This window comes from Mytilus edulis, chromosome 8, assembly GCF_963676685.1.
Source record: "Mytilus edulis chromosome 8, xbMytEdul2.2, whole genome shotgun sequence".
NCBI lineage: Eukaryota > Metazoa > Mollusca > Bivalvia > Mytilida > Mytilidae > Mytilus > Mytilus edulis.
In genome coordinates, this window is record NC_092351.1 from 37,971,244 (window position 1) to 37,999,213 (window position 27,970).

Below are 27,970 nucleotides of genomic sequence, written 5' to 3' on the forward strand. Positions count from 1 at the left end.
AGAGCACCCATTGATCTTTATTTAAATTTCACTGACTGTTTATTTTATTGATATATAAAGACATTTTATCAACAAAATCTGCAGTGTCAGCAATTTAAGTGTTATACATGATAAAAAGAACCGAAACTAGTGTATATCTGTACATAATAATGTATAATTGATCGGGTTTTAAAAATAAATAATCTACGTGTCAAAGATTATTAAGCAACACGGATGTAAAATTGAAGAGAACGAAAGGAAAGTTAAAAGATGGGAAAGGTATTTATAATCTTTATTATAAGGCTTTAATCGGTGAAGTAATGTTGTTTATCGACTTTACTTTGTATTTTGTAGTAAATGTCCTCAGTTAATATCAAGTCACAAAGCAAATCATAATTAAAGTTAGAGGTTTGTGTACATTGAACACTCGCAAATATTAAAGATATCCAGTATTATATACTAGACATTGGTAGCGAAACAAGACAAAGGGTATAGGTCAAAGAAACCACAATAAAACTAGTAGAAAGGATTTCTAGAGGGTAATCTATGAATGGAATATATTAGTAATAAGCTAGCGTTTCCATGCCAGTACATGTCAAACTCTGAATCGTGTTAAGTATATATTTAATACAGATAATACTTAAGAACTGCAGACGATACATAATCCTTGAATGGTTTTAGGGTTCATCTGCACATACAACAAGCACATGTAGGTCGGCTACATGTCACGAAAAAATAATATGCGCTTCTCTGTACTATATTGATACGATGGAAATGTATTTCAAGAGACCTGTAGCGAACACACTCGTCAGATTCTTAAGCATCTATAATTCCGAGCATTATTTTTTTTTTATCGAAGATGTCCCTCGAATGCGTTAATGACCAACTAATCAATAAATATATAGAGGTCGTGAAATATGGTGTTTCTAATATCCAGGAATTCTGCATTGCTATTAACAAACATTATTCAAAATGCCAGACTTTAACACATGACAGAGGCAAAATTCCTTTGATCTTACTGTGGTATAATCTGGATAATGCACGGGTCAGGTGTGCATTAACTACTTCAATAATTGCACAGGTCACGTGAACTTCACGTCCTTGACAGATGTTTATTGTACAGTACTTTGCGTTTGTTGATTCCATTGCTACTACAAATATTTGTTTTTCTCCATTTTGTAAGAAATATCAAGTGGATACATGTATCTATACTCGGACATAAAAATCAGTCACTTGATAAAACATCAGAATAGAAAACATACAAAACAAATGTAGTAGTATTACAATCAACACAATACAAGTCTAAATAAGATAAAAAAAAAACACAGGTTAATTTAATACTAAAATTATTTTTCCGTCAATATAAAAAAAATTGTCATTAAAAAAAATGAAAATAAAGTATCATCGACATCTTCCTATTATAGTCTTGATATGTAAGTTATCAGTGTCACAACCTGACACAGTGAAAACTAAAAAAAAACCCGCTTTTTCATACATTTCTATGTACGGCTTAAAAACAACTTAAATAACAATTCAGTGTTAAAAATTGAAAACAAAATCTGTGAGGTTCACATCTTCGTTACAAAATTGAACACGCAGTTTTGAAAAGAGCTGTTACTTGGCAATCCCCGATATTTTCCTTCTGGTTTTGAAACATTAAATGCATTTTCTGTATTTTCAATGTTAACTTGCTCAGGAAGGATTGCACGAGTATTTGTTAATGGTTTGGGGTCCTCAAGTTTTATTTGCTTATTAGATGGATTCAAAATGTTAGAGACATCTTTTAGCATAGAATCTGCAGGTCTTTTGTAGGTACGAACAGCCTTTTCACTCCTGTGACCTGTTCTATCCATTATCATCTGCTCACTGACTCCTGCTTGGTACAATCTAGTTGCAAGTGTTCTTTTCTTCATAGACATTAACTGCCCATTTTGTGGTTTTCTTTGTGTTTTTGTTCTCAGCATCTTCAATAAGTGTATCAATTTCATTGTCTGTCATTTCTGCAAACCTTGATTCGACTCCTTGTTCCTGATCTTTAGGTTCTTCATCCTAAAATAAGATAATATCACATAATTTAACACATGGCAGAGGCAAAATCCGGCAGTGGCAAATATTTCATGAATGTTCCGGATGAGAACAATTAAACAATAAAACTAGTCGGAAGTTTCCGCAAATGAATGTATCAAGGGTCTAAGTAGCAGATCCAGAACTTTTTATTTAAGGGGGAGGGCTGACTGACCTAAAAGGAGGGGGCGCGGATCATGCTTCAGTGATTCCCTATATAATTAACCATTTTTTTCACAAAAGAGGGACCCGGGACTCCATCCCTTGGATCCGTCTATGGGTCCACACCTCAAATCATGCAATAATGGGTCTGCGCGTGGCAGATAATTCTAAAAAAAGACGTACCTTGACATTTTGGATCTTTCCGTTTTCCGAAGGAACTTGCAACCATAGATCTAAGTCTAGTCCTAGGTCAAATGAAACAGCTGAGGTGTTGATTAAATCTCCAGATGCATTCTCATCCATCACATTACTAGGAAACTCTCCAAAAAAGTCCTCTATATTTACATTTTTCAGTTCCATTTCATCCTCCAATGTTTCTAATACTTGTGATAAGATCATATCATCCTCCGATAATTCATGATGAAATCCATCCATTTCAACGTCTTGTTGGGCGGATGTGATTTATGCGGGAAAATTGTTGACGTCATGTGTTAAAACAGTTATTGGCCAATCAAATCGGTATATGTTTTAATTTGCACAGCACGAGATGACCCATTAACCCGAACTCCTTCGTCGTTCGGGTTAAACAGGGTCACTCGAGCTGTGCAAATTAAATCCCATATACCGACTTGCTTGGTCAATAACTATAACGTAATCATGGACCCATATAGTTTAAGATGTAAAAATAAAAATTAATAGGTGTCAACATTGTACCTTTCTTTTCAATTCGACAATTCATATAGATAAAATGTATTTGCAGTCAAAACCAAAAAAATAAAATAAGGACAAGTTGTATGATTGTCAATGAGACAACTACCTACAGGAATTAAAATGACGAAGATAAAAGCAAATTATAGGTCAGCGTACGATATATTTTCAGCCGTCAACAATGAAAAATACATATCGTATAATTACCAATAAAATCTGAGCCTGTGGTGTTACAGTACAACATATGAACAAACTAAAAAATCAGTTTGCAAATGACTAAGCCCAATAGATCGGTATCGAGCAAAAACGAAAACCAAAAAGACTAAACTCAGTATAGACATAAATGACCACTATATAAGAGTGCTTGCAGTTATTTAAAGCTGAATTAAAACCAATTACAACTAACAAAAACAAATCTTGTTTTTCGTAATTTCAGATAAGTAATTTCAACTCATCAAATCTAAATTTACAAATTTTCAGAAAAAAGGAGGCAACACGAAGAAGCGACAAAAACATGACAACAATAAGTACGGAAAAAAGGAAAAATCTGACGAATTCGAACACGAGAACAAAAAGGAAGAGGAAAAAGAAAAGGAAAATGTAACCGTTTTTAGTACATGCTTTAGACGATTTAAAGGATTGTGTGTATTTTTGTTTTGTACACTGCCGCTGCTACCTTTTAAAATTGCATATATGGTAAGTAACATCAAGTATGGAAAATTGATGAAGCTGTAACTTTTATATGGTGTCCGATTTTGTTGCTTTTTGTTCATTCTTCTGTCAATTAGTATATACAACTCATCTCTGACCAGTGACTAGATTTGGAGGAATGTAATACCTTCTAAAAATCCGAGTAAAATTATACATAAACTATTCTTGATTGAATTTATTTTGGTTTTCCAAGGCAAAACATCTATTCGAACCACTGTTATAAGCCCTTATATGCGTAACAAAGGTACACACAATTCACTTAATGTTTAATGCGGAATTTGCACTTCAATGTTGCAGACATTTTTGTTGTTGAAAATGTTGAGTCAACAGCTATCGTTAAAAATTTAAAAGCCAAAAATGTAAAAATAGCTAAAGACTTGATGAGCTAAATAACCACTAGGGACATACATAAATAGCATAAGTCACCTTAAGGTGAACATTGATAAGGTTAGTTGAAAATTGAATTTCTAAATAATTTGAAGCGGGCATCTGAAAATTTAAAAAAGGTATGTAATAAACCATGTTGGTTACAAAGTATTGAACTATACCCACAGGGACTAGAAGCGCGATATGGACCCAGTGTAAAAAATATAGAAACAACACCTTTAATTATCAGAATTTCAGCATCAAAAGGTACATTTGTGATATTATAAGGAACATTTCAAATGAAAACATCTTTTTTATCAGAAAAAAATATTATGACAAAACAGTCCTACACACAGCCCTCAAATTAAAAAGTTTTACAAAACTACTGTTTAGATAAAAACAACATAAAACCTAAGTGGCTGTCAACATTCCTTAAATGAAATTTGTCAAATTTGTTTTTTTATCAGTAAAATTAACATTACACAGGTTGGGTCGGTAACCGTCGGTTCAATTATCTTGCTAGCTACAGGGATAATTTCTGCCTCCTTTGTGATAAAACTGGTTTACATATAAAATGGCATTGTTTTTCATGACTTTTTATAAGGATGAAAAAGAAACCAACAGAAAGTACCTGTTTGGTATACACATTTCAACTACATGTAGTTATAATAAATAAGAATGTTTTAAATAGATTAAATTTTACATCAAAAATGCATGACAGTTGGTATTTTTAAAGTTCATCTTATCAGTTATTTTGCACTTTACATGTATCACACATTTCAAGTTAATAAAATAAAGAAGAACAAAGGGAGGCGGAAAAATTAAGATAAAAGTTTCATTTAAATATTAATAATGAATTAAAAATCCATAAATAAGGATTCACAATTTATTCTTTTAGTAAATTTCACTGAGGCTCTAGCAGAATCTCCTCCCACTCCACACACACATTCCTAAATAATAATGATCAATAATATTTCAGGATAAATGTAACTGTCATGACTGTTTTTTTTATCATTTAGTCATCTGAGAATCAACATTCCAATTCTGAGCTGACCACACTTTGCAGTTACTCTTTAATGATTTGTGCTTTGCTGGAGAAGCTTGTTTTGTATTGACTTAAGCACCTCCTACCCTATTTGAATCACAACGTCCAGACTATAAAATCAATGATTAAAATTTATTAAAAAGTCGTAAAGGTTCCGCGGAACCCAGTGTCTCGCCTACTTTTGCTGTCAATCGCAGGCTCAACAAAAATTTTAAAAACTTTAACATCAGAATATGTATTGTTTTCTGGCAGAAAAACTAAGTTCACTTACAGATAAATTACGGATAAAATGGATTTTTTTTTAACACAATTTACTTCTGGTTACTATCTTAATATGACCATAAATAAGCTTCTGTCTAAGTTTGGTACAAATCCAGGATAGTTTAAGAAAGTAATTAAAATTTTAAAAACTTTTAACCTCAGAGTGAATGTAATGTTACCCAGCAGAAAACTAAGTCCATTGATAAGTAAAATACGGAAAAAATGGAATTTTATTTTAACAAAATTTCCTTCTGGATACTATCTTATCATCATAAACAATGTTCTGTCAAAGTTGGATACAAATCTAGGATAGTTCTAGAAAGTTATTAAAATTTTAAAAACTTTAACCACATTTTGCCACCGTCGCCGACACCGACGATGACGGAATGTAGGATCACTATGTCTCGCTTTTTCGACTAAAGTCGAAGGCTCGACAAAAAGGGGGATTTTCCAGTTTAGGGACAATTACTCAAAAGTGCTTTCATCAATTCTCAGGAAACTTTGGTGAATTGTCAATATCCATTGATGTAAGCTCCCTTTTGATTTTCATAAATTTCTAATATAACATTGAAAAGTAATTGAACTTTATTCTATGAAAATGTGATGGGCGTATCATGTGTTCATGGCGCAGCTATTTATTAATAATGTGAAATCTTCATCTATGACAAAACTGTAGTCAGGTAGTGTTTACATTGTTGCGAATCATATTACTCCATCTTGAACATAGTTAAACTTTTTACAGATAAAAATTGAAACAATAATATATTTAATTAAAAGTGACAAGTACTAAGTTAATACTAGCTTATCTGACATTTAATACTAGATGAAAGAGCGCTCCAGAAGAGCGAAAAATAGAGGGCTGTGTGGTGGACTGAAAATACAGAAGAATAACAAAACAAATAGGCACACATTAAAGTAATCCCAATTTGACTTGTTAAGATCATAAAGAAATGATGCACGAAGTTCGCTTGTTTAAATGAGCAGCTGTTTCAAACACATAATACCGATAACATTTTTCATTTTAGATTATGATTTGTATTTGGGCCAATTTTTGTACTATTTGTGGAAAATTTACAACGATGTTATTTAGGTAAAAAAAATAGAGTTAAGAATTTTTGATACTATAGATATATAAGAACATAAAGTTATAACTTGTTTTATAATTTGTAAAAACTATCGGACAGGTGAGTTTCGACGAACGCCAACACATTCTTGGACTGAATAAGCACACAGTTAAACATATATCTAATTAGATATAAGGAGATGTGGTATATGAGTGCCAATAAGACAACTCTCCATCTAAGCCACAATGTGTTAAAGTAACCCATGATTGGTAAAACTATGGAATTCAGCACAGAGCATAATTTGGTTCGCACCAAATAGCACACTGTAAGGGCCCAAATTATGACTAGTTTAAACCAATTCAAACAGGTAAACCAACTGTCTAATTTATATACCAAAAGAGAAACGAGAGACAATTATGAAGAAAAAAGACAACAAAAAACGACAAACACTGAACAACAGGTTGCTAACTTAGTACAGGTAAAAATGATGCAGCTGGTTAAAGCATTTTATCGGACAACCTTCACCTGAAATAACAGTGCAACATCACAACATAGAGACATACTATGAATTATCAAATAAAATTGCTTAACTCAATCAAAAGACATATTAATAAAAGCAAGTAAACATACACTGAACGAATACATTTGAGTGTTAGTTTAAATGAGCAGTTAATATAGGTTTTGTAAAGAATTCTTTTACAATGACGAACCTTTCATAAAATATTTTCGCCAGAAGGTTGTTTACCGATGAGAAAAATCTCATTCAAACAAAAATGGTCTTAGAAGTTATAAACCTCCTAAACCCCGAGAAAAATAAAGTATATAATAAAATGAATGAATTGCTAAAAAACAAAAATATATCAAATGTCATTTGGGGTTTGCGGGCTTTGGTGTACCTTTATGTGGACAGCTCTAGCTTAATTAGAAAGAGTTCCAGAGTGTATTAATTTTTTAATAATCGAATTCAAAGATTTGCGATACAACTGATACTTTCTGCTTTGTAGAAGTAAGAAAAAAGAAGACAAAAAGGAAACTCAGGAAGAAAATGCAGTTGTCAAGACCAGGTACATGTTCAAAATAATACACTCAACTTTGAATATTCAATCATGCAGCAACTCAAACTAATTGCAGATTTAAATTTCTACTAATACAATATTTACATTCTAAATAATTACTAAAACAGATAACATATTCAATATATAACTTATTTATCAACATTACATATGTGTTTATAGTTCGGAGTCTCAGAAAAATTCACAGAAGAAGAAAAAACATGGACAAGGAAACAGACTACTCCCTAAAAGGTATTCTAATTAATGAATGTTGATAAAGAAATAATGGGATATTTGTACAAATAATATTAGTAATATTAGTAATGTAGTTGCCTCGGATATGTTTCAATTGTCTTAGCAAAATCGTGTTCACCTTCCTCATTAAGAAATGATTGAATGAAACATACCAATGAATTCTTGTCTGTGGTTCTCTGAAAGCAACATATCATTTATTAAATTGTTTTATAAAAGAATCACCGAGTACTATTTGTCGTTGCGACAGCATAAAAATATCAAGTTTGGTAATCCAAGTAAACTTAAGACTTAACTTTTTATTCGTTTGTCAAAGGTTTATAGAAACAATATGAAACTGCTCATTCAAATCACCCCTTTGAATAGCTTGTTTAAACATTCAGGATGAAACAGGTTTCAATCTAATATGTCCACCATTTACAAAAAGTAGGGAATAATGTACAATGAATGCATCGTCTTGTATCTTGAAATCCGTTGAACGTAGACAAATCTGACAAGAGACCAATGATCTGCAAATTGCTTTTTGTTTTAACCAAAACAGCCAAAGACGACGGCTTAGCATTATATCCAAATTCTGACATGATGTTTAATTTTTTGGGTTTTGTGATTATTTAAAAAAAATTAATAAGGAGACACTTTAAATGGCACACATGATTATCGAGACAAGGCCTACGAATAATGCTATGGACCTTAAAATTTTTGTAGGGATAATGGCTTCTAGAAAATTTGCATTTATAAAACCATATTTATTGAATATTTCTTAAATACACTTAAAGTGTGTGTGTCTGAGGGACGGGGAGGGATCGCACATTTATACTAGATTAATGATGTTGCCCTTGGGATTCCCTTATCCCACCCTTTTCATGTGATTTATATTCTAAAACTGTTTACCTTTTCATATGTTGTGTAGGTACACAAATGTTTTTTTACCATATCGGTTGTGTTTCGTGTGTTGTGTTGGAAACGTGAAATACCAAAGTGTTAAAAGAGGGGGAAATGTGGTACGATCACCATTAAAGACGACGGACGAAGACTTTATTGACTTTTATATATTTCTGATAGTAACCCCATCCGTCTATTCACCTATTTTCAAGCGTTTCAATGTGATATATTCAAGAGGAATTTTTTCCCTATATAAATGTATACAGGAAAAAAAATCTGAGACGAGTGCAATCTCTACTTATTCAAAAATATGTAATACATTCAAGATATTTTTATTTCTAAGCCCAAGCGAGTCGAATGGAAAGCTGAATCTAGTGGAGAAAGAGGAAGAGACAACATTAAAAAGGTAAGTCTTGTTAATCATCCTGTTGTGAAAAAGTAAAATAGCAAATATACCCAGGGAAAATCTTAAAACGGAAAGTCCCTTATCAAATGACAAAATCAAAAGCTCATAAAAAAAATAAAAAAATAGATAAAAGTGAAAAATGGCAACGTCATTTTACAACAGGAAATATAATGCTTGCGATCGCAGTTTCGAAATCAGATTGAGTAATGTATTTTGTATAAAGTTATTTGTTTGGGAAATATATAAGTGAGTCTACTTGAATGATACAAAATTCTTTAAAAGTACGAGCTTATAATTGACCACTGGAGACGGATGCTAACTATTTGTTAACAATTCTGCTATATATAAAAAACAAATGATTTTCATTCATTGCTAAGTTTTTAACTAATAATTAAATCAACGAAATATATTTTTCTCAAGTTCTGCATCTAAAAGCAAACACCATGTAAATTAAAGATATTTCTTTCAGTTTAAAAAAAATAAATTTAAAAAAAAAAGACCGAAAAGAAAATTATAACATTACAGATGTACAAAATCTTAAATGAGTTGCCGTATTTTGCAAGAAAAACATGAACTAAAAGACCATGCCTAATTATATATGTTCATTATTCAAATTCAAATATTTTATTGGACAAGGCACATATGATACAATGCGTATTCCAATATACAAACACATTAAACATGACAATTTATGCAAATACAACATAAAGAAAACATTTCAAGTACTAATTATATATATAATATCACAGTATTACACAGTATTATACTTATGGTAGACCAACTGACATTAGATTTTTATTACGAAGTTCAAAAGCTTGACTTAAATAATTACATATTTGTCTGGTGTCTGGTATTAGTATTCCTATCCATCATTCGCTTGGTTTGCTTATTTTATTTTTTTAATGGAAATTATGCATTACATAAAATTGAGAATGGAAATGGGGAATGTGTCAAAGAGACAACAACCCGACCATAGAGCAGACAGCAGCAGAAGGTCACCAACAGGTCTGCAATACAGCGAGAAATTCCCGCACCCGGAGGCGTCCTTCAGCTGGCCCCTAAACACATATATATATATATATACTAGTTCAGTGATTATGAACGCCATACTAAACTCCAAATTGTACACAAGAAACTAAAATTAAAAATAATACAAGACTAACAAAGGCCAGAGGCTCCTGACTTGGGACAGGCGCAAAATTCCGGCGGGGTTAAACATGTTTATGAGATCTCAACCCTCCCCCTATACCTCTATCCAATGCAGAAAAATAAACGCACAGCAATACGAACATTAAAATTCAGTTTAATAGAGTCCGAGTATGATGTCAGAAGATGTAACCAAAGAAAATAAACAAAATGACAATAATACATAAATAACATCAGACTACTAGTATTTAACTAACATTCCAGCTCCAGACCTCAATTAAACTGATTGAAAGATTATATCTTCATCATATGAATATTAGGCACAATCCTTCCCGTGAGGGGTTTAGTATCATACCATCATAACATATATGATGTGTTTAATTCCGATGCAAAGACCCTATAAGTGAATCAATATTAACGCCAAAATATGCAATCTTTAATGACCTGACAACAGTATCGTAACTATATCCCTTCTTAATAAGGTCTATTTAAAGGTTTTGTTAGCTAACTGAGGTGATTATTGACATTTTTGTGCTTTATAAAGAATATTTCTATAAAATATTAGTTGTGAAATACCTGAACGTATAAGAAGTCTGCATGTTGAGCTATATTTACGAATGATGTCCTCATACCGATGATAAAATTTAGTAAATGATTTGACTAGTTTGTGATATCGAAAACCCTGGTGTAATCATTTTTCAGTAATACATAAATTTCTCTGGTTAAAATCTAAAACATTGTTACATACACGAGCGAATCGTACAAATTGAGATATATAAACACCGTAAGATGGTGACAAGGGAACGTCACCATCTAAAAATGGATAATTAACGATAGGAAATGAGAAATCATCTCTTTTATCATAAATTTTAGTATTAATCTTTCCGTTAATGATATAGATATCAAGATCGAGGAAAGGGCAGTGGTCATTGTTAGTATTAGCTTTATTTAAAGTAAGTTCAACATGATAAATTTCTTAAGTGTACATACGGAAGTCGTCCTTATTGAAAGCCAAAATATCACTATGTATAAGTCACTAGTCCAAGCTGTCAAGCATTTTGTATTTCATCTCTCAATAATATTTAAATAACAAAACAGGAATATGGCTAAATGTGTTGAAATCTGTCATGCTCTTTTTGTTTTTAATCCCACACTAATTTTAGAAGTTCGTGTCCTAACTGTTGGCCTCAACGGTAAGTGATGAACGGTAAAACATAATTATATTGTTATGATAACAAAATGAGAATTTGATACCTTTCAATAGTCACTCTCGTTATTAAATTTTGATTAAAGTTATCAACCGACCAAAGGCTCGTCTTTTAATATATTGAATTTAACTCTAGAAGTTATCAAGAATTAAAACTCGTTATGAAACTTATATTTTCAGAATTACACTACACGAGGAAGGACTTAAAACTACGGAGTCACAGAAAAATAGTGCGTTGAACAGGTACATGATATTTATGCCTATAATGTTCAATAAATTAAATTATGTCGATTTATGGCTGTCTAAGAATAATAATTTGAACATGTTTATTTATTTTATTCTTAAAAATGTCCATTTCGATTATCGGTCATAGATGTGCAACTTTAATTGAGAAGCAGCAAGAGGAAATGGTTTAGGTTTTAAATTCTTTTAAGCGAACAAAATAAAGTATCTGGATTCACTGATTTGAAAGGATATGATTTAGTGTTTCTACGAATGCTTGTAAAACAGTCGGATGATATAAAGATGATATTAGAAACTCCCAAATATAAGATAAAATAACAAGTTTTGAAAAAAACCCCGAAAAGACGAAAGAACAAAAAAGTTCATAAAACACTACATAGAACATTGAAGAGAAACAAGAACACCAACAAAGACTGAGAGTGATTATTGTGCTCAATATTAAGAAATTAAAATCAAGTGTAATGCATACACTAGTAATTTTTGGAGCCCTTTACAGCTTGCTGCTCGGTGTGAGCCAAGGCTCTGTTTTACAGGCCGTACCTTGACCTATAATGGTTTACTTTATAAATTGTTACTTGGATGAACAGTTGTCTCGTTGTCACTCATACCACATATTCATAAAACTAATGACGTATCAAATTATCTGAATACGTCGATTTATACATTACTTTTGTCTTAAAAATACTTATATCCATTAGTTATGATACGTTAATTGTTCACGTCCACGATATTTGGACTCTTGTGTGTTTCAGTAGTTGTTTCATTGGCAATCATACCACACCTCCTTATTTTCATAAGGCTTTACAAAACGTATCCACCATAAAATCGGTATCAAATATTCATACGATTGATTATTCGTTGTTATAAACCACTTGACAATCTTATAAACCAGGTATTTGTCATTCCCACGTTTAATATTCATGACTAGTTTAGGTGTTGAGTCTTGGCGTGATTTAAGAAAAAGTTATTTTTAATCAGGCTGTATGGTTTGTGTATGATAGTCTCTTTACACATCATTTTAACCTTACACGATATGATAAATCCATATTTTAAATATTAAAGTTGGTTTAATTGTAAATTATCAAAACATACATCCCATGCAAATTGTTTTAAAGAGTAAAAGAAATTGAGACACAACTGAATTCGACAGACAAAGAGAAGAATGCAGCCTTAAAAAGGTAATGTTTCCCAGTCATTTCGAATTTAGAAGAGTTTCACAATTGGTTGCAAGATAAATTTTTTGGAATTCCAACGTTTCAATATAGGCATCAGGAAATGTTTTATAACCGTTATGATTTATTTTGTCAGAAACATTTGAAAATGCTTTTCCCCCGATTTTTACACAAACAGCTTTGTTTATTTAAAGTTTGACTGGTTTTAAAAAGGCAACAGTAGTATACCGCTGTTTGAAAGTAATATATCGATCAAGAGAAAATAAATCCGGGTTACAAACTAAAACTGGTATAAACACTTCAACTTTAAGAGGAAAACAATGTAACAACAGAAACACTGATAACAACTGTCATTTTCCGGATTTGGTTCATTGTATTTTCAATTATTTTTTGCCAGCAAGAAGAGAGATTTGAATTGTTGGCCAGAATTGCAGTGTACATCGTCGACTGTAATATTTGTCATGTGATTAATATTTCTTGTCAGTTCTTTATAGGCACTTTACCAAATTGTCTGTCATTAATAGATGACGAAAACAAAAACTTTATATTGAATTAGGTTTAGAAACTCTGGAGAATAGACGTAATAAACATAAGCTTATACTATTCTATAAAATATTAAATGGGATGACACCTGCATACTTATATGAGTTAGTCCAGCCATATCTTCCCAGACAAACTCCTTATACTTTGAGGAATGAAAATAACACTTTTCATCCGCCTCTTGCTAGAACTAGCTCTTATTTTAGTAGTCTCATTCCTTCCACCATAAGACTTTGGAATAGTCTTCCTTTGAGTTTACAAAAATCCCCAAGTTTGGGTATATTTAGAAGTGGACTGGAAAAGTTTTATAGGACTGATGATATATTTAAACCTTTCAACTATGGGATAAGGAAACTTAATATAAGTCATTGTCAACTCAGAAATAATGCTAGCAACCTAAAATCTCATCTGTTTAATCAGTTCTTATCAGAGAACACTGTTTGTGTAAACTGTAATCACCCTGTTGAGGATAACAAACATTTCTTTTTCATTTGCCCTAAGTACAATGATGTAAGACAGATCCTTCTTGATTCCATTAACTCCATTGCTGATAATGTTGATTTAAATATTGAGTTATTACTTTTTGGAAACAGATTATTTTCATTTGATATGAATATTGCTATTTTTAAATCTGTCCATAAATATATCAGTGACACTCATCGTTTTGTTTAAAACTTACTTATTTTTTATTTCATTTTTTTTTTTTTTTTTTTTCCGTCTACACTTAAACATTAATTCATTTTATCCACTAAGCAAGCTTAGTGTCTCTTTCAAGCCATATATGTATATATATATATTTCTAATGACTTATAAAGGATATTTGCATGTTTCAAGGTTCTTGAATACATGATGAGTAATTGCCTATATATACTTTGCATTTAGTAAGTAACATTGTAAACATTTATTTTTTCGTGTGTGCTGATAAGTAGCATGCATGTTCCACTATATTGCATTATTTTTAATACAGTTGTTATAATTGAATTATACCTTGAACATGTAATATGGAGAGAGCTTTTATAGGCTGTGCCTGTTGCTCAATCCTTTTCATATCTTAATGAATAAAATATGTTTAAAATCAAATTAAGAGATGTAAAACGCATAAAAATCAAAGCATTTTGAACAAACTTCAATGTTATTTAGGTACACCGATTCTACATTTATATTTTGATGATTAGTTTATTTTTTCACAGCATATGGGTTTTTTACTTGTTCATTTGACACCTAATTTTACGTTTTCAATGGAAAGAATATCATTTCAAAATCAAGAAGTTGTTTCTTTTAATGACGAGATAATCACGTATTATATATTACAAACTTTAAGAATTATACTTTTAGCTGATATTTTGTCTTAATTCTGACAGGTTTGTCAAAAATAGAGAAGCATATTAAATCAACAGCATTGAAGGGAAGAATATTATGTTTTTTTCAGCTATTGTTTTTTAATAAATATTGTCATAATATTCCATTTAATCAATTCATTCATAGAGTCACAGAATTCGAACAGAAATTGAAAGCTGCAGAATCAGACAAAGGAGATGCATTGAAAAAGTATGTTGCTTACGATGGTTAGAATAAACACTGCCTCACAGATGTGCGAAACCCCAGATCAAATTAAACTGGAAGTAGCATTTACCTCACTATGAACCACCATATATCTCTTTAATTTGTAGTATAAAATCCACCGGATTATTAATGTTGTCCATAAAAGTGAATAAAATTAGATCCATGGTTTCGTGTTGAAGACCGTACGTTGACCTGTTATGAAATAGAGAATGCAAACTTTTACAAATTGTGACTTGGATGGACAGTTGCCTAATTTGGCATTAATAACACATTTGTTTTTATATATTTATAGTCTTGATATAGAAATATCTAAAGAGGATAGAAAAGATCATTGGGTGTATATGCTTGGATTTACCTTCATACAAGTGTTCTTATAGTCCTTCATTTTACCATATTTCCGAAAACTGCTTGATATAAACGGCCTAATTTATGTAAAATGAAAATGAACGGAAAAAAAAATATGTAACACATTAACAAACGACAACCACTGAAGTACAGGCTCCTGACTATGGACAGGCACATACACACAGAATGTGGTTGGATTAAACATGAGAGTGGGATCCCAACCCTCCACTAACCTAGGACAGCGGTATAAAAACAATACAACATAAGAACGAACTATAAATAAAAACAATACAACATAAGAACGAACTATAAAGATCAGTTGAAAAAAAGCTTAACTCATGATATGGACAAAAACACAAGAGGACGTGACCGGGTACTTGTAAATCCCAACAACAAAAAGACACTAATATAGATCTGAAAGTTAACCGACAGATAGTTCAAAGTCACTAACAACTACTTAAAAAAATCATGCATTTTAGACTAAATTATCAATCAAAGAGGTATTAACCATTTAGAGCTCTCAATGTCTATTGTGTTATAATTTTGGTACGTGGTTGCTTTTCGGTGTACACGACAATGCCGATGTGTTTGCATTGAAAGATTAAGTAAAGATTTATTATTTATATTAGGTTTGTTCTGATTTGCTTTTTATATACTGTTTTTTTGTAGAATAAAGGAACTTGAGGCTAACATGAAATCGACAGAGAAAGAGAAGTTTTCAGCTGTAAAAAGGTAGTTTATACAAATCATTTGAAAATAAGAAGGAAACATCGTAAAAGACATTTTCCAGATTACTAGTAGATATACCTCAAATAACATATAGTAAATATAATAATATATCCAATAACCACTCAATCTTCCAAAATACTAAATAGTTTTATTAACTTGATGAAGGTTACATGTATGATACCTTTCAAACTTTATGAATTATACTTCTGGCTTGATATGTTTTTCTAATTTGATAACCAACACAGATATAGGAGTATAACGTTTTGAATCAGGATTTTGTTTGTTTAATAAATTTTATTGAAATATCCTTTGAAATGAATACATTAACAGAGTGAAAGATGTTGAACAGAAGTTGAAAGCCACAGAAACAGACAAAGAAGATGCTCTGAAAAAGTATGTTATGTAAAATAGTTACTGCAAATACCGCTTCATGCTCAACTTGATAAAGCTGTTTTTATTGAGCTTAATTTTGACTAATATATATAGCCATACTCAACTTTAAATAGGAAATATTTTAAAGTAATTTCAAAAAGAGAATATTTGTACAATCTGGCCAAAAAAATTTCTTTCTGACATATAACATAGGGCACATGTGTTGTTTATCTATTTTTGTGAGTAAGTGAAAACAATTTGAAAGCACTGTTGAACTTAACATGATACTAGTAGATCAGCATTTGTGTCACGAGAATAAATTTTCAGCCATTTATGGATGTAAAGAATAAGGGATAGTTAAAAAATATATCGGTCATTTATTTAAAAAAAAAACAAAAAAAAAACGAAATCTACCTGTATTTGTTATTGATTGGAGACATTTTGTTCATCAGATCTGTTTATCAAGTTGATGATTACCTTTCAAAATAAACAAAGAGTTGTTATGTTGTATCTTAACGGGTTCAAAGTAACAGCATAAGTACTGAACTCTTAAACACATCAAACGAAATTCACACACTTTACGTATTATACTTAAAGCGTATACTTTGTCTAACTCTGCCCCCTAATACACCACTGAAGAGACAATAATTGTCGAAATGCGTATATGTTCAATAAAAGTACTACCAATAGGTCAATACCTCTGATGTTTGAATGTAAGTTACAAAGCTAGGGTATCAACCGCCCAGTAACCAGAAATTCGTTACTGACATAATTGTCTGGTTGAGTTGTTTTGTTTTCAAGTTTTAGAATTTATTTTAAAGCAAGAGTTATAATATCATATCCAATCAATCCATTAACAGAGTCAAAGATGTTGAAACGAAATTGAAAGCTAGTGAATCAGCCAAAGAAGATGTTTTGAAAAAGTATGTAACTAATTAAAGATAGTTAGAGTGAACAATTGTTCACAGCTGTTTTGAACACCAAATGACCGAAAGTTGAAAATTGTTTTGCATCCCTATTAATTAACAAATATATATTAAATGTAATTGTATAACACTTACCGGAATGAATGGTTTCGAGAAAATAAATCCAAAAACGTATCACCATGCTTATGTTAACCTCCTTTTCATATGATCATAGTACAGGCTGTTTTTGACCGACTTTGTATTTGGTTGCCACCTTTTGTTTCATGTGGAACAGGATCTGTTTACCCTTCTGGAGCTACTGCGATCACCTCCAGTTTTTTGTGGGGTTCGTGTTGCTTAGTCTTTAGTTTTCTATGGTGTGTCTTCTGTACTATTATTTGTCTTTTTTATTTTTAGCGTTGTAAATTTATTTTCGATGTATGAGTTTGACTGTCCCTCTGGTATCTTTCGTCCATCTGTGATATCTTTTACTCATAGACAGATACACCATGTGCTTATGTGAGAGTCATGTAAACGCTGTTTCTTTTTGGGGGAAATCAGTTGTTTTATATATATTTAATTCTTATAATTATTGACGTTTGTCCATTAACAGATTAAAAGATATCGAACAGAAATTAAAAGCTACAGACTCTGACAAAGAGAATGCTTTAAAAAGGTATGTAGTTAAAGATCATTCAAACGAACACTGCTTTACATATCTCGAGCTTTGAGTGTTTCTGATGAAGTTAAACCCAGAAAAGCGCTTCGGATGCATCTAATATATATACTGTAAACCAACTTATTTTCGCAAATACTTTTTTTTCGCGTTTAGTCCTTTCTAATACACTTCGCGGCGATTTAATTTCACGATTATATAATTTATTTGATGTAGTTAGATAGGAAAAGATCAAAGTTATACATATTCGCGACTATTTAAATTCGCGTTATTTTTCTCCTCGCGAAAGTCGCGAAATTAAGTCTCTCGCGAAAATTAGTTGGTTTACAGTATATGTCGGACGTCCATGAAATTTAATATAATAAGTATCATATCAAATCTTTAAGATCCACTAAGATCATGACAACTAACGTTTCTAACATATGATATGCTCTTTGGCAATATAATTCATACACAAAAATAATTTTTAAAGATATAATGTCAACATTAATTTTGTCATTATAACAGTTAAAAAAATGCATCGGTGCTTGTCATGTAAATGCGGTTCTTTCTTTTAAGTAATGGTTTGTTTAATATATATTATTTTAGTATTCGATGTCAACTTAACATGTTTTATAAAATTTTGTACTTACGAAATTGGCTGTACCGAGTCTGGAATATTGTTTTCCATCCGTTCGATGTGTTTAAGCTTTTGCTTTTGCCATTTAGTAAGGGACTTTCCGATTTGAATAGTATCTTACGATTCGGTATTTTTGATATTTTACTTTTCATATTACATATATATTAGAGTGATATTAATGTTTATATTTGTTCTGACTTAATTAACAATATACTTCTTATACTTTTGTTTTTGATAGAATAAAAGAATGTGAGGCAAAACTGAATTCTATCGAAAAAGAGAAGACTTTAGCGTTAAAAAGGTAATTAAACTTCCAAAGTATGTGTATATTAGATAATAAAAAGAGTGACACATACACCAAAAGCGGGACAAGTTGATCGACAACATATTTGTTTTAGATTAGTGAATTGATATATCAACTGACAACCGGCATTACAATGGCTAGTATGGCTACAAATTGTGCAAACGTACGTGTTATTGTGTACTCATTTGATGCAGATGTCCAACAAAAACTTCTTCAAGGACAAAAAGCAAAACTCATTTACGAAGTTCTCTAATTCTATGGACGACTTCAAACTTGATTATTGTCAACTACTACCCTTTTCTCCGCCGTATCATCCCTCTAACTGATTAAATGGGGTTTACAGTTTTTATATTGATAAATTTACTCAATGTTATGGAGTTTTTAGATCTTTAGATACAAGAGAATACGTAGTAATCTAATTTGTGAGCTTACTATTTGCTTCGTTATTCCTATTCTGGATGGTGAATTTTTAACTGAGCGTAGATTTGAAAAAAAAAGTAAAAACACAAAAATACTGAACTCCGAGGAAAATTCAAAAAGGAAAGTCCAAAATCAAAAGGCAAAATCCAAAATCAAACGAATGGATAACAAATTTCATATTAAATTGAGACTAGTGATGCAAGCATAACATGAGATCTTATCATCTTGACGTTTATCGGTTCGCTCTTGTGCAATCATGCAAATCAAATCACGTTTTGTTTTACACCTTGGTTTGCTCTCAATCGATTTTTGAGATATGAACAGCGGGAAAATTGTGTCATCTTAATCATACTTTGGCACAAAGGTAGATGAACTTTAGTTTATAATCAGTTTTGTGTCAGTGTTGTGGTGTAAGTCGAAGGCTATCACAATTGTTACTTGATGAATATTTTGTGAATGATCTTTCATTCACTGATGTAAAACTTTTAAATACAAAGCAATTTAAATACATACAGCAAGGATTTTTGAAGTACATCGGATGAACACGTTTTTGTTGTGAAATTTGTATAAAAAACACAGTTGCTAGTGAATTAGACACCCTATATATCGTTCTATGGCCTTTTAAAAATTACATCTAAAACTCCTAAAAGGTGTCTTGATCTTTATTGTTTTTAAAAGCATGACACATTTCCACCCAAAATATACTTGCACTTAAGATTTATACTCATTTTTTCTTTCAAACAAACTTATACAAAATCCGAAATTCAAATTTATTCAAGGATTAAAATGATTTCTTTGATGCAAACACTTGTTTGATAATAGTAAAAGTATAACAATAACTTTCATTTATTCATTAATAGAGTCAAAGATTCCGAACATAAATTGAAATCTACAGAATCAGACAAGGAAGATGCTTTGAAAAAGTATGTTACTTAATGTAGATAGTAAAACGCTTCACCGCTGTGTTAAATGCCAGATCAGACTGGAAGTAGTATTTTACATAACCATTTATCATCATGCGATATCGAAGTTCAAAACTAACGGCACAATTAACTGTTGTATTTATAGAAAAATAACCAATGTATCAAAATAAATACAACAAGATTATAGAAAAAAATCAAAGATACCAAGCTTACAATTTAGAAGGCTGTATGTGCCATGCATCTGTCACAACATGATACACGAGTGTGCTCAAATCAAACAGTTAGAAGTTAAAATCCATAACAAGGTTAAAGTAAATTGCAAACTGTATTTCCAAAAAAGTTGTGCCACATCTTTCTTTGTCAGCTAATGCCCAATTTATTTAGATGTATTTCGTAAGTATAGTATATCCTTGTTTGTGGAGAGCTTTATTTTTTTTATATAACTTCTTCATTATTCGAAACAATTTGTTACTCTGAAGTTCTTTTACGTTTTTCCTCCTAAAAATAAAAGTAGAAAACGACTTCCACAAAAATATGGTCAATAATTTTCAAACATAGTTCATGAAAGTCTGACATTTTGAAAAAATATAAAAACTCTAAAAACGAGACAATCACAATACGGTGTACAAATAAAAAAAGACACAAGAATTTCAAGTTTTTTTTTTAGTAAATTTGGCATTAGGGGAAGAACGTTTGATTTTCTTGGTGGAAGTGGATAAATATTTGAGGATTAACTATTTGTTTTATGTTGCTTCGCATGTTATTTTTCGAGACGATAATTCATTTCTCAAACAGAATCATTTCCTGCATTTGTGTTTGAAGGATAAAATTTCCATCCTGTTTTAGTCATGGCATCTATTTTACGCTTTTACAAGGCCAGACTATTCATTTTCAAAATCAAACGAACATAACCCTCGAAAATAAAAAAAAGTCGTGCCCTTATGATATTAAAATAATTTCATATCTCTTTTAGACTTAAACAATACATGGATGCAAATGCATTCCTTCAGAGAGAGCATACAAATGCATTGGAAAGGTAATATTAAATATACATATGTTTATTACATATAATACCATAACGGATTTTGTTTTGTAAATATACAATATACTACGATGCACTGTAATGGATGCCAAAATTGTCTCTTTACTTACAATGTAGTATTGCAAGTGATATCAAGTGTTGCACGAAATAAATTTCTGTTAGTATGATACTATCTACTCTAGATTTAGGGATATAGGAATAGTAAACATTCCAAAGATCAATAAAGTAATTTTCTTCCCTTTACACTGGGGTGTATTCGTCTTATTTTGTGGACAAATGATGTACCAATTTCAAGTCGAGAATATTGCAGTTTATGTTCTTTTTTAAAATGATTTAAAAAGATAAGAAAAATAGCAATAGTATATATTGGGTGAGTATTCTAGCTCTGGTAGTGATGCTATACGACAATTAAGTAATTTGTCACTGCTGCCTCCTTTTCAAACACGAAAGTTATGCGACTTAAATTGACCATGACGCCACAATCTATAAAACAATCCATTAACACTATAATGCATAAATGCATTAACATAGTATGCGTTTTTCCATGAAAATGCACTATTGATTAATATACAGTGTTCACTCGACTTCTTAGAATAAACGTTTCATGATACAATATTTCAGAATAACAGAAGCTGAACAAAGTGTACGTGTGCTGTCTCAGGAAAAGTCGGATGCTTTAACAAGGTGGGTGTAACAGGAAGTCTTAAAATTCCCTTTGAATTATTTTTGTAACAAAGATTAAAAAGAAAATCACAAAATTTTTAGACAGCTCATAAAAACGTTACCAACACACCAACATAAGAAGAAAACAGATTCACAACCAACATAAGAAGAAAACAGATTCACAAAAAAAGATCAAACACTTGCAAGTCATAAACCAGGCATCTTGAATTGTTACAAGCAAACAATATGATTCGTGCCAAACTAGTTTTATGTCCACACTACGGAAAGCTAGACGAGGTAGCAGCAAGAATTGAAGAAAGTAAACATTTATGAAACGATGAAAAACAAGACAAGACTATAAGTTGTATATTTCTTATGAAAGTTTACAAAAGTAACAAAATGTAAAAAAAATAGAGCTAGATTCGTTTAATTTATATTTCTGGATAAAGTGCCTGACATTATCTCTCTATTTTAAATGTAATCCATATCGTAAATCTCTATTGCCCTTTTAAAAGCAAAAGATCATGCATAAGATATCACGATATATAAAATGACTGCGAACTAAGAAATAGATGATACAGAAGTTTAAAGAGTTAAGACGTCTTCCTTTATACGTTAAAATTCAATTCAGCGTTTCGACCAAAATGCATTGTTCATATTTATATCACACATCATCATAATCACCATCATCGTCTTTTTATGTTTGGTGGACGTAAATTACAAAACTCAATAGGACTGGTATTCGAATATGAACCGTCGGTGATTCTTTTATTTGCGGACTTATTATGGTTTGATACGGCCTTTATTTACAATTCTGTACCAATTTCTCTAGAATAATTAAAGGGAGTGATAATTAACTTTAACCTTCACGTTCCAATATACAATGTAGTGAGTGTGTCTATTCATTGAAAACTGCAAAGATTGTCACAATAATGATCGCATCTATCCATGTTAATTTAAAATATGGATACTTCACGTTTTAGTTTGCTGTGTTGTGTTTTGATAATTGTTGTTTGTCGTTTCGTTTTATGTTATGGCATTGTCATTTTTGTCGAGCCTGCAACTTTTGTTGCAGAAAGCTCGACATAGGGATAGTGATCCGGCGGCGGCGGCGGCGGCTACGGCGGCGGCGGCGGCTACGGCGGCGGCGTTAGCTCACTTCTTAAAAGCTTTATAATTTAGAAGGTAGAAGACCTGGATGGTTCATACTTTATATATAGATGCCTCATGTTACGAACTTTCCGTCAGTCACATGTCCAATGTCCTTGACCTCATTTTCATGGTTCAGTGACTACTTAAAAAAAAAGTTAAGATTTTTTGTAATGTTAAAGTCTCTCTTATTATAAGTAATTGGATAACTATATTTGGTATGTGCGTACCTTGCAAGGTTCTCATGCCCGTCAGACAGTTTTCACTTGACCTCGACCTCATTTCATGGATCAGTGAACAAGGTTAAGTTTTGGTGGTTAAGTCCATATCTCAGATACTATAAGCAATAGGTCTAGTATATTTGGTGTATGGAAGGACTGTAAGGTGTACATGTCCAACTGGCAGGTGTCATCTGACCTTGACCTCATTTTCATGGTTCAGTGGTTATAGTTAAGTTTTTGTGTTTTGGTCTGTTTTTCCTATACTAAATGCAATAGGTCTACTATATTTGGTGTATGGAATGATTGGAAGGTGTACATGTCCAGCTGACAGGTGTCATCTGACCTTGACCTCATTTTCATGGTTCAGTGGTCAAAGTTAATTTTTTGAGTTTTGGTCTATTTTTCTAATACTTTATGCATTAGTCAACTAAATTTGGTGTATGGAAATATTTTATGATCAATATGTCTGTTACGCAGGTTTTATTTGACCTTGACCTCAGTTTCACGGTCCATTGCTAAGTGTTAAGTGTTTGTGTTTTGGTCTGTTTTTTTTTAATTTATAAGCAATAAGTCAACTATATTTGTTGTATTGAAGAATTGTAAGCTGTACATGTCTGTCTGGCACGGTTCATCTGACCTGGACCTCATTTTCATGGTTCGTTGATCAATGTTTGTTTTCTTTGATTAATGTTGAGTTTATGTGGCAGTTGTAATAAAGCTTTTTATTAGGTCTATCAACATAATATCAATGATTAGTAAAGAAGGCGAGACATTTCAGTGTGTGCACTCTTGTATTTCTTTTATGTTCTTTTTTGGTATCCTTAGCCTCACATTTTTAGTCTGCTTTCATACTTTCACATGCATCTTACACATTGATAATGGAGATCGCTTATAACCAAACCGTACAACTAAAAAGATAACTTCAGTAAACCAATGGATTTGCAATAAAATATCAGAAAAGTTCGTGTGTGTCAAATTTCTATTAAGATTGGAGTCTATATCATCTGCCACGTACGGAATACAACCCACAACCGCAGAGTTGACAGGACAGTGATTAAATACTTACACCAACTGGTCCACTGATCTGCGATTGCTTTCTAAACTTTGATACATGATGTTTTATCTTGTCATTTCCACAAAAGTGTCATCACCGACATTCAACGGATTTTTTTATTTACCTAATGCAGCTTGGTGTGTGTATCTAGTGGAGCGAGAAATGTTGACTACACCTGATAAATCAGTGTTCAGCTACGGTTAATGGTTGGTTTCGCAATTTAGAAAATCTTCAGTTTTTCTGTGTAGGTTTTTGTGGACTGCGTACTGAGTCTGATTGCCACATTAGTATCTTAAACTCCTTTCTTCGTTTCTTACTTGCATATCACATTCTATACATGTATCTTTAAAAATTTTATAAATTATCTTAAATATCTAACTGCATATATGGGTCATGGAAAATAAAGCAAAATTAATGTTCAACATCAATTTTATTGTTATAGACTGAGTGACATTATGGGAACAAAGCTACGAGACAACAACCCTGCAATCACAGACCTAAATGATCCGAATCGACCAATGAAACTTGGAGATCAGTTTAGTGAATTGTACGAAAACGAATGGACGGATGCATTTTCAGACATAATGGATTGTACAAATCTTAAATTATCAGAAATAGAGACAATTGATGTGCTTTTGAACATACTTAAGGTGACATTTTTTTATTTTGTTTTGTCAAAACCAAATGTCAAAGACATTTATTTTCTAATTGATTAAAAAGTCACTGCAATTGAAGATAAAAGATAACAATATTGTAAATAACAATTTGTAAGAAGAACCTGGCTGAAAAAATAGATTGAAAACATGCATTTGATAAATAGTTTTTTTTTTTAACATGAATCTGATTTTTTTTCTAGACATGAATCTGTTTTTTTTGTAGACATGAATCTGGATTTTTCTAGACATGAATCTGGTTTTTTTTCTCACATACTATAGGTATTGTAACATCGAAGGAGTTATTATATCAAACTGATCGATGTTAAGGTTAGTGTTTAAAAAGGTTATTCATTTTTATTGATTTTCATGTCTTAGAACTGGATTCATATTTGTAGATTTTTATTTGAAATAACGTAGCAAGCGCACAAATATTATGATCGAGTGCATTTGAACAAACAACTTTTGTTCCTCTATGATTTATATTCTATCAGAATTAAGTATTCATATTTTTTTCTTTTGTAGGAAATTTATAATATATGTTTGGAGGATATAGAAGAACAGTTATCAGGGCATAAAAAACTTGTACATGTATGTTATCCGTATTCTTATTTCTTCATCGTATAAAAATTATTTATGATCGTCTGTCAAACAACCACAAACTAAGAGGTTTTTATTTGACTATTTGTGTAAATAGTTCAACTTCATCAACATATATTCATCAAGAAATAGATATTGTTGTCAATTGAACTCTTTTTAACGTCTTGAGCGTGCACTACTAACTTCCGAATTATGATGAAAACATATATTACAGACATAGAAGAATAGTCCGTAGAGAAACAGAAAGTTCAACGGAGCTTTAAAACGATCCCAGCTAACGTAAAATATAATTTGAAAAATTGGGTCCGTGAAACACAGAATAAAGCAATATTAATTGCGCTTACTACTTTAGAAATAAGTAATAACCTGGTGATACATTAACCTTATTATTTGTCAGTGCAAATTTGTGCATCTCGTGTATAGCGTGATTGTCTTCTGTTATTGGTGTTATTGGCTTTAACGGCTTAAAATTGTTTTTTAGGGTTTCAGTGATGACGAAATTGAACCATTCTTAAAAACAGCAAAAGAATCAGTGAAAACAAATGCCGCAAATTATATTCCTCTTCTATCCAGAGTAAGTTGGTCTAAAATAATGCAATGTGTGCACTGAATATTATTCATTGAACAGATAATTCAAAATTATATATAATTCGTTTGCATCTGTCATTATTTATGTTTTTTCTTTGCTCGTGTTTAACATAACATGTGTTTACCTTTTCCATATTAAGACAGTCATTTTTCTTGTTGTGGAAAGCCGGGGAATAATAATAGATCCAAAGAGTTTCGGATGGAGTACAAAAAAGATTGAAAAGCATTGTCAGTTACGATAAGAGCCGAATGCATCTTTTCACTGTCGATACCTTACAGTTAACAGACCAACCAGTTAAACCACATGGTTATCGAGGCCACTTCAAATAGTAAAATAATATTATCAATCAAGATTCACTTGCCCGATATTAAAGAATTACACATATAGGTTATTGTGCTGATCGAAGTGTCGACATAAATACCAATAATGTAGTATCATTTTTATAAATTTCCTTTTTACAAAACTTCGAATTTTTCGAAAAACTAAGGATTTTCGTATCCCAGCCATAGATTACCTAAGCCGTATTTGACACAACGTTATGGAATTTTAGATCCTCAATGCTTTTCAACTTTGTACTTGTTTGGCTTTATGAATATTTTGATATGAGCGTCACTGATGAGTCTTATGTAGACGAATCGTGCGTCTGGCATACTAAATTATAATCCTAGTACCTTTGATAACTAATTATAGACGTATGCAAATCTAGATTTAGAGGTTGATAATGACTTCAAGTCAAAGATTTTGTGACTAGAACGACAAGTTTAGTCCTCTTCAAAGTCTAGAAATGTATCATTACTTTACAGCTTATAGTTTTTTTTATCAGTACTGGTGTTAAAGAATCATGAACAGCTAGGAATACTATATATTACCTTTTTCAATAAATACAATCAATAAGAAATTCTGTAAAATGTTCATGCAAAGAAAAGCCATTAATTGCATAACTATTGAATGATGATAAGCTTAAATAGAGTTTACCAGCACATATCTTTCACTTTAGGTATATACGAGGCAAGCTATAGAAGCTCTTGTGGGTTTCTGATTTTTTAAATGAACAAATTTTTTAGAGAGAAATAAGAAGATTGATTTGAGTTTAATGTATATTAAAAAAATCTACTCGTTCTCAAGTACTTTTGATCTGTAATTCATTATATTTCTGTCTTACTTTTCAGAAAATAATTAGCAGTACATCAACCTGTAAAATAGTAGCTAAATATAAAGATTTCAGTTTCAAATATATAGAAAATTGTGTGAAAATTTGTTACTTCGCAGCAGTTCAAAACCCGCCTATGGTGATAGATTTTGAACCTGGACAAATGTTTGATAAACAATCATATAGAGAATATACCAGATCAGGCACCGTTGTGGAGTATTTAGTCTGGCCAGTCTTATATTTACATAAAGGAGGTCCGATTCTATCTAAAGGTGTTGTGCAACCAAAAGAGGAAAATAATAGTAATAAGTAGTAAACTCTATGCTACAAATTTAATAGTTAAACTATTATTGTGTGCAATGTCATTGATGTCGTTGGTGCCTTTGATCCTTAGAAATAATCTATAATACATATCTGTGATTTAATATTAAAAGTATTATTTTTATATTCTTCTGGGAATATGTTTCCACTTTAAAATCTTATTGTACCAAATGAACACATATATTAGTTAAAATATCCATACGATGAAAATTTTAAATGTTTAAATCATTGATGATTTTAATGCATTCAAAGGTCACATGCAATAGTTAGTGTAATGTATAATACCTAAACATGTAGTTTTAATCTATGAAATGTACCTCAGTTTGTAGTTTGACAACGATGATATCAATGGATATTAAATTGCATTTCTCTTTTGTCAATATGTTGTTATTAGATTCCATGACAGAGTGTT

At 31.4% G+C, this 27,970-nt stretch overlaps 2 protein-coding genes across 3 annotated transcripts; one reads left to right on the forward strand and one right to left on the reverse strand.

The window, feature by feature from the left end:
* LOC139486799 (uncharacterized) lies at nt 1-27,970 on the forward strand. Of its 2 annotated transcripts, XM_071271771.1 has the most exons (21): nt 1-258; nt 3,394-3,609; nt 6,322-6,386; nt 7,365-7,424; nt 7,596-7,664; nt 8,890-8,952; nt 11,486-11,548; nt 12,664-12,726; nt 14,746-14,808; nt 15,838-15,900; nt 16,228-16,290; nt 17,130-17,192; nt 17,788-17,850; nt 18,708-18,770; nt 20,054-20,116; nt 21,090-21,152; nt 21,780-21,842; nt 24,688-24,895; nt 25,424-25,489; nt 25,980-26,072; nt 27,257-27,970. In XM_071271771.1, exons 1-21 carry the CDS (start codon nt 250-252, stop codon nt 27,548-27,550), a joined length of 1,836 nt encoding a protein of 611 aa, XP_071127872.1. In that variant the 5' UTR covers nt 1-249; the 3' UTR covers nt 27,551-27,970. The 2 variants fall into 2 exon arrangements, with proteins under 2 accessions (XP_071127872.1, XP_071127873.1); XM_071271772.1 differs by lacking the exon at nt 16,228-16,290 and having other exon boundaries at nt 83-258.
* Nucleotides 1,777-2,771, reverse strand: LOC139486802 (uncharacterized). Its single transcript, XM_071271775.1, has 2 exons — nt 2,389-2,771; nt 1,777-2,028 (listed from the first exon to the last, which is right to left on the reverse strand). Exons 1-2 carry the CDS (start codon nt 2,638-2,640, stop codon nt 1,867-1,869), a joined length of 414 nt encoding a protein of 137 aa, XP_071127876.1. The 5' UTR covers nt 2,641-2,771; the 3' UTR covers nt 1,777-1,866.

Bases quoted from the DNA above. Each gene is read 5' to 3' on its own strand.
- LOC139486802 (XM_071271775.1), bottom strand. From the start codon at position 2,640: ATGGATGGATTTCATCATGAATTATCGGAGGATGATATGATCTTATCA. The intron at 2,029-2,388 runs GTACGTCTTTTT...ATCTTATTTTAG, and splicing joins GAAAGATCCAAAATGTCAAG to GATGAAGAACCTAAAGATCA.
- LOC139486799 (XM_071271771.1), top strand. The intron at 3,610-6,321 runs GTAAGTAACATC...TTTTCATTTTAG, and splicing joins CTTTTAAAATTGCATATATG to ATTATGATTTGTATTTGGGC. The intron at 7,665-8,889 runs GTATTCTAATTA...TTTATTTCTAAG, and splicing joins AACAGACTACTCCCTAAAAG to CCCAAGCGAGTCGAATGGAA.